This window comes from Girardinichthys multiradiatus, chromosome X (assembly GCF_021462225.1).
Source record: "Girardinichthys multiradiatus isolate DD_20200921_A chromosome X, DD_fGirMul_XY1, whole genome shotgun sequence".
Taxonomy (NCBI): Eukaryota; Metazoa; Chordata; class Actinopteri; order Cyprinodontiformes; family Goodeidae; genus Girardinichthys; species Girardinichthys multiradiatus.
In genome coordinates this window covers 28,788,308-28,807,019 of record NC_061817.1, presented here as the reverse complement: position 1 = coordinate 28,807,019, position 18,712 = coordinate 28,788,308, and the positions used below count along the sequence as shown (strand labels likewise).

Sequence of the window (18,712 nt, the reverse complement as noted above, 5' to 3'; positions counted from 1 at the left end):
ACCACCTCGGTGACTTCAGCCTGGGTGATGAAAGAGTCCAACCCCGAGTCCCCAGCCTCTGTTTATACCAGGGAATGCGTGATGGCAGGATTGAGGAGATCCTCGAAGTACTCCTTCCACTGCCCGATAATGTCCCCAGTTGAGGTCAGCAGCCTCCCACCCACACTGTAAACAGTGTTGGCGAAGCACTGCTTCCCCCTCCTGAGGCGGCAGACGGTTTGCCAGAATCGCTTCAAGGCCAACCAGTAGTCCTTCACCATGGCCTCAACGAACTCCTCCCAGGCCCGGGTTTCTGCCTCTGCCACCGCCCGGGCCACGGCACGCTTGGCCTCACGGCACCCATCAGCCGCCTCAGGAGTCCCACAAGCCAACCACAGCCAATTGGACTCCTTCTTCAGCTTGACAGCGTCCCTTACTGTCGGTGTCCAGAAACCGGGGTCGTGGATTGCTGCCGCGACAGGCACCGCAGACCTTACGGCCGCAGCTACGGACAGCAGCATCGACAATAGATGCGGAGAACATGGTCCACTCTGACTCTATGTCTCCAACATCCCCCAGAATCTGGTCAAAGCTCTCCCGGAGGTGGGAGTTGAATACATCCCTGGTCGAGGGATCCGCCAGACGTTCCCAGCAGACCCTCACTATGCGCTTGGGCCTGCCAAGTCTGTCCAGCTTTCTCTTCCTCCAGCGGATCCAACTCGCCACCAGGTGGTGATCAGTGGACAGCTCAGCCCCTCTCTTCACCCGAGTGTCCAAAACATGCGGCCGAAGGTCTGATGATACGACAACAAAGTCGATCATTGACCTCCTGCCTAGGGTGTCCTGGTGCCAAGTGCACTGATGGACACCCTTATGTTTGAACATGGTGTTCGTTATGGACAATCCGTGACTAGCACAGAAGTCCAGTAACAAAACACCACTCGGATTCAGATCGGGGAGGCCATTCCTCCCGATCACGCCTCTCCAGGTGTCACTGTCGTTTCCCACGTAGGCGTTGAAGTCCCCCAGCAGAATAATGGAGACCCCGGGAAGGGCACTATCCAGCACCCCTGACAGGGACGCCAAGAAGGCCGGGTACTCCGCACTACTGCTCGGCCCGTAGGCCGAAACGACAGTCAGAGACCTGGTCCCCAACCCGAAGGCGCAGGGATGCGACCCTCTCATCCACCAGGGTAAACCCCAACACGAGACGGCTGAGCTGGGGGGCAACAAGCAATCCCCACCCCAGCCCGCCGCCTCTTCCTGTGGGCCACTCCAGAGTAGAAGAGCATCCAGCCCCTCTCGAGGAGATGGGTTCCAGAGCCCACGCTGTGCAGCCTGAGCCCGACTATTTCTAGTCGATATCTCTTGACCTCCCGCACAAGCTCAGGCTACTTCCCTCCCAGCGAGGTGACATTCCATGTCCCTAGAGCCACCCTAAGCATCCGGGGATCGGGCCACCGAGGTCTACACCTTTGTCCACCGCCCAATCCTCTTTGCACCGGTACCTCACGGTTCCCCCTGCAGGTGGTGGGCCCACTGGGGGATGGCCTCACATCTCTCGTTCGGGCTTTGCCCGGCCGGGTCCCGCGAGGAGCAACCCAGCCACCAGGCGCTCTCCGACAAGACCCGACCCCAGGCCTGGCTCCAGGGTGGGAGCCCGGCTCTGCCGTACTGGGCAACGTCACATGCCTCGATTTAATAGTCGTCATGAGGAGTTCTTGAACCGCTCTTTGTCTGACCCATCACCGAGAGCCTGATGGCCATGGGAGACCCTACCAGGGGCATTTAAGCCCAGACAACATAGCCTCTAGGATCATTCGAGCACTCAAACCCCTCCACCACGTTAAGGTGGCGGTTCAAGGAGGGGCACTTTATTCCTTCTTTTCTTTTTTATTTTTCCCTTTTCCTCCTCTTCAGAGGTTACAGTGTATAAACCAAAGCATCATTACTTCCTTAGAGGCTGTAGTGAAAAAAATGTCTGAGTGAAACATGTAGCTGAGCTAAAAACTATATGAATAGGGTTGTGTACTTCTATGTAAGGTCCAACTGGCTCACGCTTTGGGACGCAGAGAGGTTTGTAAAGAGTTGGAATGGTGTGGTATTACCAAGTCTTATATTTTCCCTCTCTTTCCATTTATAAGAATAGTTTCAACATTAATCTGACGCTAATAATCATGCCACATTGTGAATGCTCAGGCAGTGCAGAAGCTTTAGCCAGAGTTAACATACTTTTTAAGTACATTTTATTCTCCTGACATGATGAAAAACACCATTGTGGTTAATCATGAAAGGTAATTTAATGCTGTTAAATAACAAGTCATTTGTCAAATCAACCCAATGTTTCTGTATGTAAAAGTGATCGTTGGAACTACACTTATAACTAGGGCTGCACAACATCAGGAAAATATTTAATTGCGATACCACTGCACTAAGAGTCAGTGAAACTGGTGAATTATATTACCAATATGCAGAGTGTGAATGCCTCACACTTGAAATATGAGATCCTACCAAATGCAGCATCCAAGCATCTTTGCTCTACTTGTACGACAAGCTTTCATATCTCATTAACTAGAACCGTACAGTTCATAAAAGTTCTATTATTCCACTTAAGCCATTATTTTTATATTTAAGATTATTTTATTCCAATTCATCAGATGCACTTTGAACACTTTGAGTTGTTCATCTTTTCAACAATGGACATGACTAAAGAAACAATCTGTTGAATATTGTTGTAACAATATGTTGATTTTACAATTAATATTTCATGCGGAACGCTTGAAAACTGTACAGAAACGTTAATATGCACTTCAGGATAAAATGAATAGTCAACAGGGGTTAAATTGTTAAATTTCTGTCCCTCAACACTGTTTGTGAGGCCAACAACGGTGAGTATAAAAATAATATTTTCAGTGATATATAAAACCCATCTAAAGCACTTTGTATAACCCCGACTATGTTAACAGGGTATAAAGGGTATGGTTATGCAAGTTCAGACTATTTACTCCCTTCAGTGCCTCTTCTTCTAAAGAAAACATCAACATCTAGCATAACATTAATGCTGCCAAGCTGATGAAAAGGCTAAGCATAAAGGTTGCATTTAAAATAACTTTGGAAGAATTTATTATCTCAATCCTTTCAGCAGATAGGACAATTAACACAAATCTAACAGAAACACATTTGCTTTTCTAGATTATTATTCTATGTGTGTCACAAAGAGCATGTAGGCTTATCTTTGAAATGCACATTCGCTAGAATCAAAACAAACACATTTTTACTAAACATAAATTCCCTCCAAACATTAACGCAAATGGCATTCTCTTTCAAGCCATTTCATTTCATGACACCTATCTGAGAGTGGCTGCTCTTTAAAGGGGATCTGACACAACTGCTGTAAAATTTACGTTCACCAAAAAAAAAAAAACAACCCAAAGGGTAATGCTAAGAGGCTATTTAAAAATGAAGCGTGTCTTTTTGTAATTCAAGCCAAATGTTTGATTGCTGAAATAATGATGTGACAATCAGCACAAAATATTGCTTCAATCACACATTTATTAATGTTCTTTGGTGTTTGCCATTCAGATCTTTACATGCACATGACTGATATGCCTGTACTAGTTAGCTCTGCAGATTTTGTTTTTTTTTATTTCTGCATTTCAGACACAATTTTAAACACTGATCTCTAAACAAATGCCTTTGGTTAGGTTTTCAAAAAACCTTTCTTGCGTAAATAAGAATTTCTATTTTAAATGAACTCTAAAACTTACAAGCCTAAATTGGAGAATGCACTGACATACAGCAGGGCAACAGTTTGGCACAAAACTGTGGTTGAAATATGCAGCCATGCAGTCCTTGGAATATCTAATTTCCATTCATTCATTGTAATTCAACAGAGCAAATTGTAATTGTGATTTGTTCTGCGTCTTTTACTGAGTGCAGCACTGTGCATCACGTTTTTGTCACAGAGAGAGTTTTATCTGGAAGGTATCGTCTGTCTGTCAGCTGATGTGGATTCCGGTATCTCATCACAGCGCTGGAGCAATGGGAATGTCTCTGTAGTGTGCGACTGTGACGCAACTTAAATTATTTTGTTGCAGAGTTGCATTGTAGTAAAGTGGATAATAGCTGGCATCAAATTAGGATGCATTTTTACTTAACCACAAATGCCCTTAATCCTCTGTTGAGGATGCAATCATTTTGCATAACTAGATTTAAATTTTTATTCTTTTTCTCTTAGCTCTGATAGTAACATCATTCATTGTCGCTGCTACAGTTGTTCATAGAGGAAGGCGAAATAATTTCACATCCTCCATTCCTGCAAGTGAAAGTAACACTTTCACTTGCAGGAATGGCATTGGTAATGGATAATCTTCATCAAAATACACTTTTTTTCCGTTCCAGCCATATGTCTAAATCAGCGAAAACAAATTATGCAAGACATTTCTGTTAGGTTAAAAAACCACAAGGAGTAGAAGAATGAATCATCACAGAATAAACATGTTAAATACACATTCCTCATCTATCAATACAGTAATAAATTCAATATAGCTGCAAGATCATTAGATTACAAAAACACTGGACGAGTTTGAACTCCTTAAACATATCCCCCTTTCAGATGATCCTTTCTTTCCGTGATCTACAAGTGTTTTTTACAAATCGCGGTCAACTTAAAAGGTCACATCACAGACATATTGAAGTCGCCTCTATTACCCAATGATCCACCCTGGGAGGTAGTCACATATCCGCAACCACAACAAACTGTAATTGCTAATACGTGATTGAAGAGTGTGACGCAGTACAAAACAAAGAGTGTGGCAGTATTTTGAGTACACAGTAAGAAAAAAAAAAACTGACACTAAAGATTCGAAACAATGTGTTACATCTGGCTAAACATTAGGCCTTAATGATCCTGAAGTTAGCATCTAATTCGGAGTTTTCAGTTTTTAAGGAATCTATATCCTATTTAATCACCTCTAGCTTCAAATCTACAATACTTTGATCAAACTTGAACTGGATAAATCTACACTGGACCGGATTTCTTTAATACACAACTTTAAGATGCATGAAACCTTTTTTGTAATAATAAAAACCCCAAAAAGGAAGAATTTTCAATACCCTTTTCGCATTAAGACAACCTTAGATTGACTAAAAACATGCAAATCACAATTTATAGACTAGTCAAGCCGGGACTGAATTATATTTAACTAATCTGATTTTAAAGGTTTAAACACAGTTTGCAATTTGTGAAATCTTAAACATTTTAGCAAAATCTTGTCTTGTCAACCCAATATCGTGTATTGTCTCGTTTCATGGGTTAAATCTGATATTACAACCCTACACGCTGACTTAACTCATACATATCATGTTATCTATATACTCAAAAATGATCCAAACTTTTTGTGTAAACAAATAAAGCCTCTTCTCTCAAGTAGTGCAAATTAGATCTATCAAATTGTTTAGCAATACAAAAAAATAAATCTACAGAAGAGAATGTTCACAACCATGGTTCATAAAAACCATACAATCAGCTAAGGGCTCATTTAAAAAAAAATGCAACCTAATATTTACAGTATTACTTCACAGAAACAAGTTTTCCTTCTTAAAAAAAAAAAAAAACACTTCTGTGTTAAAAGTGAAAAAAATGAAATGAGGGTCAGGGACCAAGCAAAATACAAATGTCAATAAAATAAGCTTAAACTCTTTCACATCAATGCCTGGCCAGGTTTTTGAAAAAAGCCTGATTCCCAGAGTCCCCCAAAAATAATGATTTTATGTTTCAAACTTTAAACAGCAGCTATAGTAACCTCTTCAACTTCCGATATATCCTCCCCACCTGGGGTGGAGACGCTCCACTTCACACACTATCAACTCTGCTGTCTCTCGTGTTACACTCGCATTCTGTTTTCATCTCAAACTTCATGCTGGTTTGGGGTTTCAGCTTTATTTCTAATTCAGCAGTTTGCAGGGGAAACGTGCACAGTTTGAGCTGAGGCAAAGCATTTTTTCTTAAGATGTCTGGGAGGATTTACCTGTACTCCTGGCTGTCCTGGAATTTTGCACTGCTGGCAACTCGCTGCGGTACCGTCTCCATCAACAGCTTCTGAGTGAGCAGGCTGCTTGGTGTCAGGTCACACTCAGTCTCCTCAGGTCCTTTGTCACATCTCCATTCCTCATATTCATTTAAAGTTGGTAAATACCCCGACAGTCCCTTCTCATTCCCAGAAACAGAGCTCTGGTCGCTGCACAGTTTTGGGCTCTCCCCTCCTGATCGTGTATATTCCAAATATATGTCAGATTTAAGGAACAAAGGATAAGTGTTTTCCTCTATCCGGGTCTGTATCTCAGTCTGAGCCTGGTCAAACATCGCAGGATCAATATGAAGCCTCATCAAACAATCTCTGATGAAAGACTTAGTAGCTAGTTTGATTTGTCTGGAGACAATTCCGTTGTTGTCCTGGATGTACTTTTTATAGATAGCTTTCGCCAGTTTCACTTTCTTCTCCTCATTCCCCTCGCTGGCTTCCAGTTTACGAAAGCCACTGCATGCAAACCAAAAGTCCAGCATATCCGCACACCCCTCTTGCTTGAGGAATTTCCTGAACAGATGGATGCCATCCTGGTCATCCAGGAGGGAATGAAGAGATTCTGCCCATTTTAAGTAGGGTGGCGTTGGGGAAGCACTGCCCTCTGGCTCGTAGCCCAGGTCCAAGTCTGGCCGTCTGGGTGTAGCCACAGACATTTCACTTTTGGTGCCGTCATTCTTGGAGGAGAAGGTGAGGCTGCTGTGCTGGCGACCATCGCTGCAAACCAGCTCTCCTTCCTCCCCAGGAACTGGAGGTCTGGGAGCATCCTCAGTGAAGCTGCCTCCCAGGTCTGAGATGAAGCCCCTTTGGTCGCTTATGCTCATAGTCCCAGCATCCATGAACCCCGCAGTGCCCACACTGCACAACTGTTGGATCCAGTATTCTAGTTATGCTTCTCTGAAAAAGCTCCTGCAAGGAGGGAAAAATACATAATGAGAGACAGCTCACATGACCAGAAAAGCAGATCATTGTTAGCCTAGTCACACAAAGGCTCATTTTTAGACCTATGGTAAATCAGCAATTGATAAATTGAATTAACACACATAGATGCACTGTATTCTGAGCATTATGTATGAATAGACTTGGGGAGCAATATGTCTCAATTAGTTTAGCTACATTCTGTCCATTATCGAAGGGTAGTGATATTCACAAGCATTTTCTTTTCTGTCTGCAAAAAGTGTTTTCTTAATCACTTCTGCCATTTTTTCTCATCACTTATTTCATTTGTTCTGGTCTACACAAGCTTCAATCAAGCAATTACCACAGAGGTGAACATGTTTAGCACTAAAGAGAAAGAAAATTATTTAATCAAACATTTTCCTTCACAGGCCTAATATATTATTTGCAAAGTCATGTTGTAGATGTTGACCAACGTAATCATCTAGATAACTTGCACCTTGTGGCTAATAAAATATGACACTGTCTTGCAAGCCTTTTTCTCATCAGCAAAGAAAGTGAAAGAAACATTTAAAAATTGTTTCCTATAGTGAACTACAGGTCTCCCATACTAAAGACTTATAAAATGCAGCATATTATCTATAACAGTTAAGTCATGCCAGCTACGTACTTGCAGCCTTGCAGATTTCTTTTACTTTTTTAAAATCACACATTTCAGATCATCAAACAACTTTTCAGGCAAAGATAACTTGAGTAAATACCAAACTACACCACTCCAAAATCTTCTTTTTCAAACCATTCAGATGCGGACTTGGTGATGCGCCTTCGATCACTGTCCTGCTGCATAACCAAGTGCTCTTGAGCTTAAAGTAGCAAACTGATGGTTGGACATTCTTGTTCAGGATTTTCTAATATAGCATAATTCGTTGTTTCATCCATTACAGCATATGATCCATTCCCTGAAGCAGCAAAATAGCCCAAGATTATCAGACTGCAACCACAGTGTTTGACTGGCAGTATGATGTTCTCTTAATTAAATGCTCTATTGGTTTTCTGAAACATGTAATGAAAGACACCTTTCAAATGGTTCCACTTTTGTCTGATTCGTCCACAAAACATTTTCCTAAACATCTCACAGATTTTGTGAGACCTTGGAACTCTCCCATGAATGTTATTTTCTCTTTCTGACTGTTTGGGTCTGGAACACAGACCCTAGCTGAGTCAAATGAGGCCTGCAGTGCTTTTGTTCTAGTGTAACCTCCTGGGTGAGTCATTAATGCACTCCTGGAGTAATTTTGGTAGGAGGGCCACTCCTGGAAAGGTTCACCACCGTTCCATATTTTTTCCATTTATGGATATTGGCTCTCACGGTGGTTTGCTGGAGCCCCACAGCAATAGAAACAACATGGTGACATTCCAGACTGAAAGATGTTTATGTCTTTGTTCCTGATTTGTTCTTGTATTTCTTTAGATTAGGGTATGATGTTTATTCTAAATCATTTAGATCACTGCATGTTGTCAGACAGGTTCTAGTTAGGTGATTTGTTGATCTGTGGCTAGTCAAATTTATTTCAGTTTTCCACAAAAAGGTAGTTCATGCATGATTTAAGGGGGTGAATACTTTCTCCCATAGGGTCAGGTTGGTTTGGATAGGTTTTATCTTAATAAATGAAATTGTAATTTGCAAACTTCATCTTGTATTAACTCAGGTTATGTTTGCCTAATAATAAAATTTGCATTAGGATCTGAAACATTTAGGTTTGTTTAGGCAACAATAGAACAAATCTATCACTGTATGTACAGGCAAAATATAATGGAAATAATCCACAACAGAGAAAGACTTAAAATGAAATATTTCAGAATGTTTTCACACAAGAACCTTGAAAGTCTTTGATCCACTGGGGGCAGAGGAACAGAAAACCTAGTGAGAAAAAAAAACAGGAGGATTTTGAATTATAGGTTTCTGTATTGATCCTTATTCCATGTTCTGATTTTAATTAATCCTGCTGCAATAAGTCTAATGGCAGAATCATCTGCAGATGGGCGCACTCGAAATTATTTTAGAGAACACATTTTTCAAGGGCATATTTTGCTCCTCGTGTATTCATAGAGCATTTCTTGGCTGGAGCTTGAGCAGCTTATGACTAAGCTTCCGAGATACAGCCTCTGTATTTAATTTAAGGTCTAATGTAGCCACAGCTGACTGGATAAATTCACACATCAATGCTGAAGCCAGTATTTTCTGACAGTTTGGTGGCAGATCCAAACCCTGGTGAAAAGAAAAAAAAAAACTTGACATTTAACCTTGTCTGCATCTTACATTTTCTGAGTAAATTCCTTCCCTATTTATAGCTATGAGCACTTGTTGACTATATGACTAGAAATGATGATTATCATGGTTTCATAAAGGCTGGCACCATCACTCTCTCACTGTGACTCTATGAGAAGTACTTCTTTCTTGGCTGCCAGCACCCTTCCCTTTAGGGCACACCCACTCTCTGTCTAATCCAATCCATATACAGATCATTTATCCTGATTGAACAAAAGACCAAACCGGGTGCTCTGTAATCAGCTGCTGCCTAATCCTGAAGTGTGTGCAGCGCGTGCATCGTGCATGAGGCCAGATGTGCAGGAACGACCAATCCCAATCCAAGTATTCATGAATAACAGCTGGAGGTACATGGTGACGAAATCATCACCTCTGATGGCATCTATCTACCTGTGAAGCTGAAGCACCCGGGTTTGAATGGCTGCGATCACAGGTGCATGTGTGAATCAAACCTGAGAGGAGCAGGGAGAAATGTAATTTTGCCCTAGAAACTGTATCTAGAGGTGAGCCACTTATCACGTTCACGTCTTGGCCTCTCCAGAATGAGCAGGAACAGCAGCGGAGAGTGGGGGAGGGTAGCCAGAACAAACTCCATACATACATACAGAGAGAGAGAGAGAGAGAGAGAGACCCAGGCCTTTTAGCAGCCCACCGACAAGTGCAACAACTTTGTCACACTATTAATATCTGCGCCGTGTCCGCAAACAGCCGCCAAACTCACCGCGCAACACGCTGCCCGTGACTGCCCCCACCCCCCGCCGATAAAATAAATACGCACACCGGGAATCCCACACAGATTTCTGAACCGGTTTATATTACAAGCTGCAAAGCGATGGGTTTATTTCCACTGACTACCGCAATTTCCAATTTCTGACAGAGAGAAAAGTGACAGATACTTAACCGGTGGAGATCCTCCGGCCGCGTACGTGCGCATCGGGCAGCTGGAGCGACACCAGTGACTGCTGACAGTTTCATGGTTAGGACGCGTAGGACTTTACCAACAACAAAGAGGACAGTCCGCTCTCCTCTCCATGGCTGTCTCAGTGTCTGCGCGGAGCTGAGGCTGCACAGCAGAGCATGCACAGCGCCTCGCCTGTTCGCTGCACAAACTACCTCTGAAATGGTCTGCTCCTCTCTCTCTCTCTTTCTCTGCCATTAAAACTGGCATTTCTACATTAATAAAAACACAATCAATACTGTACAAAAAGAGCTATTGAAAATATTTTTCAAATATTATTAAAATAAGATTTACAACTACAAATGTTAAGGATTAAAATGCTTCTTCTTTATGTGTTAAGGACAGAAGTCAAGCCATAGACAGGTTTTTGGTTCTACTTCAAACCCAACAAACTCTGGACCCAACATTACAAGCAATGAAACAAAAATACACAATCTTTTATCAGAATTCCCTCATGACTTTCTGATGCTAGAGATTGTAATCTGTGATGGTAGGTATGTTGGCAAAAGTTCCAAGAAGGTTGTATGTCAGAACAAATGGGCATTCAAATATTTTTCTAATAATGCTAAGCTCATGAATGTAGGCAAAAAACAGGACAGCTACAGCATTTTAAAGCTGAAACTATTACTAAGCTGAATCTATGCCTCTTAATTAACAGTGAAACCTGTGTAAAGTTATGACTCAAAAATACAAAAAATGGCTCAAATTATTTACAAACGTCTGTGTCTTTGTCTTTTTGTAGCCAAAATAAATAAATCTAGAATAAAATATTTTTACTGTTTAAAACAACAGAGGACATTCTGCCTTGAAGCAAAAATACATTCAGTTTGCTTTTTTTTTTCAAATGAGATATTATAATTTAATCTTTAATCAACGGTTATAAACAATACAAAAAATGTTGGCATATTAGAACTTGTACATATCAACTAACAGACTGTTTGGAGGTTTTGTAGGCAAATTAAACACAGTTTGGCCAAAACTTTAGCAGTAAGCCACAGTAAGTTGTGTTGCTAACAGGAATGAAAAACGTACACAACAATGTAATGTTATGAAATAATCCTGTCTCTCTTGTAAAGTTACTTGAGCTGTTATTTCTTGTGAACTTGTGCTATGAATTGACAATGACTTGAATCTATCCTTAATATTTGAAAAATATGAGTGGCTGTAACGAGTCTTTATGTTTTTCTGCAATGCAAAATATCAATTACTTCATATGTTGAGACATTTTAATAAGTAATGTGAATCCTTGCCATTTTAATGTTGCAAATGGAACACTAACTTAAAAATATGTTTTTGACAGAACAGGTTGGGCGGCAGTTTGTTTTAGAGGCATTCAAATCTCCAGATTTTCATTCCAGCCACAGCCTGCACCAGATGACTTCACCGATTACATCTTTCAACGGTGCTTTGATCCCTTCAATCAGCTTCCTATGGTGGTGTTCTTTTCCTGTTATGTTGAGTAATCAAGCTGCCTTTGTCATACTTTTTAAAACAAGGAAATATAACTTTGGAAACTCATCAAGTCATGCAAAAACTTTAAAATCAGAACAGTCTCATAGATTTAACTTAACAAAAGATTACATTTCATTTTCCAATGTGTGACTGGTCAGTAATAGATAAGGTCACCAAAAATGCTCTTGGGTTTTCTAAATGGCATTTCTGCTTGCTGCTCAGCTTATCCAAAAAAGTAAGAACATATTATATGTATATTTTATATTCTATGTTGTGTTATAACCAAAAAGAGACTGATTTATTTTGAAAATGGCTCTAAGTAGTGACAGATGTCTTTTGACACATTGAATCATATGCCATTTTAGATAGATGTCTGGGCATCTAAATGAGAAAAAAATCACACAGAACGACAATAACTGGTTTAGATAATTACCAGCTTTACAACAAGGCACAATACGAACATATGTTTTAGTTCACCAGCACATCTTACAATGTTTCCAGACCTTTTAAATGCGCCAGATCCTGTCATTACTGCAATGGCTTCATAGCACAAAGACCAAAAGAACAAATGCCAGATTAGAGGGCTGTTTCTGTTCTTTGATACCAGGCAGTCAAATCGTTTTACTGAATCCTACATGAAAAACCGATGGTACATCACTAAAACATAAAAAACGTCTCAGATCACATTATTCAGTGGATCGAAGAGCAGCATGAAAAGGAATGCACATTTCACACTCCATCTCATCACATCAACTGACAGCCTGCTCACACCTGGAAGTGTGCTACACTGTGAGCAGTGCACAGGATTTCAAATATTTGTATTAGCAATAGGAACTGTTCGGCTATTCCATTACTACAGCCGTCTGACTAGTGGTAAGACGTTAAGCTCTATCATTTAAAAGAAGAGGTAAGGCAGAAAAAACATCTCAAGAGTCAAACAGTGCAGCACCAAGTCAACTTTAAAGAATTTTTTCTCAAAAGAGAGATAAATGTTTTACCAGTATAACTCAGTGGGTTTTTTGTGTGTTTACAGTTTGATTAAATGTCCCCATAATGAAGTATGGAGAAAATGTTGTGAATCAGTGGTTTTACCTTGAGTCTGATTGTCATCCTCATGCATCCTCCAGCTCTGAAACCTTTCACTGTCGATTCCATTGTAAGGTTATTCAATGCACGGTCTAGGAGTAATAATAAAGCCAGTCTAAATTCCCACAACTGGAAAGGTCTGACTAGAGCAGAATATTGCTGTATAGGTTTATCTGTGCAGTCCAGTTCTTCCTGAAAGACAGAAAAAAACAAGCTAAATTCAGTTCAGACATGTCAATGTTTAATGTTTTCACATTACCTAGAGCTTGAATTTACCTCTTTTGGTTTTACAAAATTGATAAAGTAGCTTGCTGCCCCCTACTGATAGAAAGCTTCACTAACAGGGGTTTATTCAAAAAGGAAAACCTTTAATGGGTTAAACTCCTTGCCATACTTGACGTAGATGTAAATGAATAACTGTTGTTATTGGAGACTCAAATATGTAGAAAAAATAAAATCTAGAAAACATTTTGCCTCAGAGCATATTGAAACTGATAACATATATATATATATATATATATATATATATATATATATATATATATATATATATATATATATATATATACATACATGAACAATACTTTCAAAAATGGAAGTGTTGATCATTTGTTTTATTTTCATCAATCAACAAAATGCAGTGAATGAACAGAAGAGACCTCTAAATAAAATCAATATTTGGTGTGACCACCCTTTGTCTTCAAAACAACATCGATTCTTCTAAGTACACTCGACAGTTTTTCAAGGAACTCGGTTGGTAGGTTGTTCCAAACATCTTGCAGAACTAACTGCAGATCCTCTGTGGATGTAGGCTCTCTCACATCCTTCGGTCTCTTCATGTAATTCCAGACACACTCAATGATGTTGAGATCAGGGCTCTGTGGGGTCCAAACCATCAATTCCAGTAAGTCTTGTTCTTCTAAGATAGTTCTTAATGACTTTGTCTGTATGTTTGGATTTGCTCACTTAGCATTTTGTAAATTGATAAAAATAAACAATCATTATTTATATTTCTGAAAGCATCCTTTCTTTACCACACTTTTCACACCTGCCCAAAACCGTTGCACAGTACTGTGTATATATATATATATATATATATATATTACCTAGTAATTGCGATATGACTTAACACCGTAATAAATAACGTATATTTTATCATGTTTCTGTCCCAGAGAGCCTCAAAACGTCTTTTTTCAAATAAATGATTCATAAATAGTCATTAGGCAGTTTTCATAGCAGAGATGATCTTAAAAGTCCCTTTTCTGAAACAATTATAACCTTTGGAGGTAGGCTATGATAAAATGCACTACTACTGATGGAAGATGATGTGTCCTCTCAAATCACAGAGCATGGCTGCTCGTTGTTTTAAAACAGAAGTTGATGATTTTGCATATAATTAAGTACCTTTTAACTCAATGTGTAGCTGCCTATAAGCAACACAAATAAAGATTAAGTCAGCACTCTAACTTTCCCAAAAGATCCTGCTTCATAGGCAAACTGAATGAGACATGTGAAAGTAATTAGGTGAAGAAAAAAAACTTTCTTTGTTCAAAACATTTCCTGACACAGAATTATTAATCAATTGAACATTCTTGACTTCAAAAACAACACAAGGCAGAGGAACATGGATTTAACACATGCTACATGTATGGATTACTCAAGTGGAGTGAACAGACAGGCCATTAAGGTGACTGCAGGAGCCAGTTGTCCAGAGACATGAAGTTTAAGAGAATGTCATAGCCATAGATTTTAGTTTTTATGTCTCCTCAGTTGGTACAAAACATTTGCTGATGTTTGTGTATCATGTTATTCCATTAAAGAAACACCCACACCCTCCAAACATTCCCGCTGGATGGTTTTACACACGATAATCAGCAACAGTAGCAGCTGTTTTTTTTTTTTTTTTTTTATCATAGTGTCTGAGCCAAATGAAGGACAGTGTCTGACTGCAGCTGCTGTCTGAGTGTATAACTCCTGTCTCATCCACTACATTTATAGCATTAGCTTGAAGTAACATTTTAGTTCATGTTTCTGTTAGACACAATTAGAGCACTACCTAAATATTGTAGACAGTTTGAGTGACATCACATACTATATTCTGTGAATACATTTTTGGCAACTGTATTACTGTAGTGCAGTTTAGTTGCCTTGCAAAATTATTCATCCCCCTTGAACTTTTGAGCAATTATCAAACATTTTTGTTCTACAATTATCAACTTTGTATACTTCTGTGACAGTAAATTCCAATACAATACACTGAAGTTTATGCTTATAACAAAAAGTCCAAGGGGTATGATTACATTTGTCAAGGCACTGTAAACCCATTCATCCATTGTCTATGTTTTGCTCGGGTCTGTTTCCAGCGGTCATTGGACAACACCCTGGAGTGGTCTCCAATCCATCACAGGGCAACGCAGAGACACACAGGACAAATAACCATATACACACACACACACACACACACACACACACACACACGTACGTACAACTGAGGGCAATTTATAGAGCTCAATTAATCAACAGTGATGTTTTGGGACTATGGGAGGAAGCCAGAGTTTCTGGAAAAAAAATCCACATGTGCACAGGAAGACCATGCAAACTCCATGCAGAAAGACCCCAAGCTAGGATTTGAACCCAGTTCAAATCTGCACTGTAAAAGTCAGATAGATACGAAAGTGAGAATTTCAGCTGCTTTCATTCACTGCCACAACTACTGCTCAGCTCACAAATATAAAGTATAGTGCCTGAATGTAGCCAGGATTTTATAAAAATATACTGCTCTAAAAAATAAAAGGAACACTCAAATAACACATCCTAGATCTGAATGAATGAAATATTCTCATTGAATACTTTGTTCTGTACAAAGTTGAATGTGCGGACAACAAAATCACACAAAAATCATCAATGGAAATCAAATGTATTAACCAATGGAGACCTGGACTTGCTGTCACACACAAAATTAAAGTGGAAAAACACACTACTGTAACGATGATGCAACTCAACCAGAACCCAAAACGCACCCAGACAAGAGAATGGTTAACCAAAAGTTTTAATATAAAAAATAATAATAATAATTGGTTAGAAGAGGTTCCACTGAAGCGGTCAGACAGGAAGGACAGGAATGGAGGTTTATCAGGGAATTGAAATCCAGCTGGGGAGGAAGGGGAAGTGGACAACAGGAGGTCTTGGGGGTTCCAGGAACAAACAGGAGACAGAGAATATTTCCACCAACCAGATGCAGAAGCGGGAGACAATCCAAGGTAAGCACTGGAGGGTTTCAGGCAGGGATAGTCCAGTAATCCAGAGACACAGTCAGAGACAGGCAGGTTTCAGCAACGTGAGGTCAGGACTTTTCCGAACAGCAGAAGGACAAGGCAGAAATCTGTGGTCAAAAAACAGGCAGGATCAGATAACCAGAAAAAACTCTCTTGAAACATGAATCAAGGCTTGAAAGCTGTGACAGAGGCAACAGACGATCTCGCACTGAGCTGGTGACGAGCAGCTGATTAAATAGGAGCAACCCAGTGCAGGTGAAGGCAATGAGTAATCAGCACAGTCAAGGTGAGCTGAAGGGCTGGAATCATGACATCACCCCCTCCTCAAGGGGCGGCCCTTGACGCCCCTCTGGGCTGGTCCGGATGTCGGCGATGAAAATCGCGGATAAGGCCCTTATCCAGGATCAGGCGAGAAGGTATCCAAGACCTCTCCTCAGGACCATAGCCCTTCCAGTCCACCAGGTATTGGATGCCACGGCCCCAACGTCGGGAACGTAGCAAGCATTTTACAGTGAAGACAGGGGCTCCATCTATGAGTCGGGGGGGTGGAGGGGGTCTGGAAGGAGGGCACAACCTGGATGACCTTACAGGTTTGACCTTGGAGACATGGAAAGTGGGGTGCACACGTAATGAAGAAGGTAGACTGAGACGCACAGCCAGTGGGTTAATGACCTTGGCAATAGGAAAAGGACCCACAAAACGGGGTGCCAACTTGCGATTCTCTACCTTGATGGGTAAATCCTTAGTGGATAACCAGACCTTCTGACCCACCAGGTATCTTGGAGCTTGGGATCTGTGACGGTTGGCATTACGGGCATAGACAGCTGAGGTCTTGCAGAGAGATGCTCTGGCCTTTCTCCAGACTCTGAGACAACGACGTGCTGTTAAATGGGCAGCAGGAACCTGGGTAACCCCTTCCTGAATAGAGAGAATAGGCGGTTGATAGCCATAAACAACATGAAATAGTGACAGACCTGTGGCACTTGATGGTAATCCATTGATGGCGTACTCCACCCATGGTAAATTCTGTGACCAGCGACTGGGAGCATCCATGCATAGGATGCGTAATTTGGTCTCAACTTCCTGATTCATCCTTTCTGTCTGGCCGTCCATCTGAGGATGGAAACCTGAAGAAAGGCTGACGTCAATGCCAAGAAGGGTGCAAAACTCACCCCAGAAACGGGAAATGAACTGAGGTCCTCTATCTGAAACGATGTTACGGGGAATGCCATGAAGTCTAAACACCTCTCGGGTTATTACATCAGCGAGTACAGGAGCTGAGGGTAACTTGCGGAGAGGAATGAGGTGGGTCATCTTGGAAAATCTGTCAACCACAGTGAGGAGTACAGTGTTACCATGAGAAGGAGGTAGGCCGGTGACAAAATCTATAGAGATGTGGGACCATGGTCGGTGTGGAATAGGAAGAGGCCTTAGTAGACCGGCTGGAGGGCGTCTTGAGGGCTTAGCTCTGGAGCAGGTGGTACATGCTGACACAAACTCTCGCGTGTCCTTTCTGAGTGTGGGCCACCAGAAACCTGACTGGACCACTGCCAGGGTCCTAGTAATACCTGGGTGACAGAAAAGTTTAGAGCCATGACAGAACTGAAGGACTTTAGACACCATTCCTCAGGAACATACAGAAGTCCCTTAGGACACTGAACAGGAGGTGGTTCTCTCTGATGACTCCTCTTGAGCAGGCTTTCGATACTGGTAAGAGCTAGCCTGGTCTTGGGGGAAAGGATGTAGTCGTGATCAACAGAATCAGAAGGACAGACAGAAAACTGATGAAGTCTAGAAAGTGCATCAGGCTTGATGTTCTTGCTGCCAGGTCGATAGGCTAGGGTGAAGTTAAATCTACTAAAAAATAGTGACCATCTAGCCTGGCGTGGGTTAAGTCTCTTGGCAGATTTGAGATATTCCAGGTTCTTATGGTCTGTCCACACAGTAAAAGGATGTGTGGATCCCTAAAGCCAGTGCCTCCATTCCTCTAACGCTAGTTTGATAGCCAATAGTTCTTTGTTCCCAACATCATAGTTTCTCTCGGAGGTCGAAAGCCGGCGAGAAAAAAAAGCACAAGGATGTAACCTAGCATCGTCTGAAAACCTTTGCGACAGGACAGCGCCAACCCCAGTCTCTGAGGCATCAACCTCCACAACAAAAGGGTTCGATGAATCTGGAAAACGCAGAATAGGAGCTGAGGTAAAGAGACGTTTTAGTTTGTCAAAGGCCTGTTTGGCTTCTGAGGACCATTTGAACTGAGTCTTTATAGAAGTGAGTTGATAAAGAGGGGCGGCCACAGAACTATAACCCTTGATAAAACGGCGGTAAAAATTGGCAAACCCAAGAAAACGTTGAAGTTCCTTCAAACTGGATGGGTCAGGCCACTCCAGGACTGCAGCCACCTTTGAGGGGTCCATGTGAATTCTGCCAGGAGCTATGACAAAGCCCAGAAAGGATACAGATGATTGATGGAATGAACATTTCTCAGCCTTAACAAATAGTTTATTTTGGAGAAGCCTGAGAAGAACCTCACGAACATGTTTGATATGGGTAGAAAGATCCTTTGACAAAATTAAGATGTCATCAAGGTATACAAAAACAAATCTGTTTAGCATGTCCCTTAAAACATCATTAATCAATGCCTGGAAGACGG

The 18,712-nt window shown here is 41.2% G+C and overlaps 1 protein-coding gene across 4 annotated transcripts in view; it reads right to left on the bottom strand.

Annotated features, from left to right (window-relative positions):
- The window catches only part of LOC124862968 (axin-1-like), a 55,280-nt gene that overhangs the window by 22,019 nt on the left and 14,549 nt on the right, over positions 1 to 18,712 (bottom strand). Inside the window, exons 1-3 of one of the 4 annotated variants that reach the window (XM_047357182.1) lie at positions 16,017 to 16,075; positions 12,791 to 12,976; positions 6,009 to 6,971 (exon numbers count right to left, since the gene is read on the bottom strand). In XM_047357182.1, the coding sequence (XP_047213138.1) occupies positions 6,009 to 6,901 (893 nt within the window). In that variant the 5' untranslated portion in view covers positions 6,902 to 6,971; positions 12,791 to 12,976; positions 16,017 to 16,075. Of the gene's footprint in view, positions 1 to 6,008; positions 6,972 to 10,184; positions 10,358 to 12,790; positions 12,977 to 16,016; positions 16,076 to 18,712 lie in introns of those variants that run through there. The other 3 variants (XM_047357181.1, XM_047357183.1, XM_047357180.1) reach the window with 3 other exon arrangements.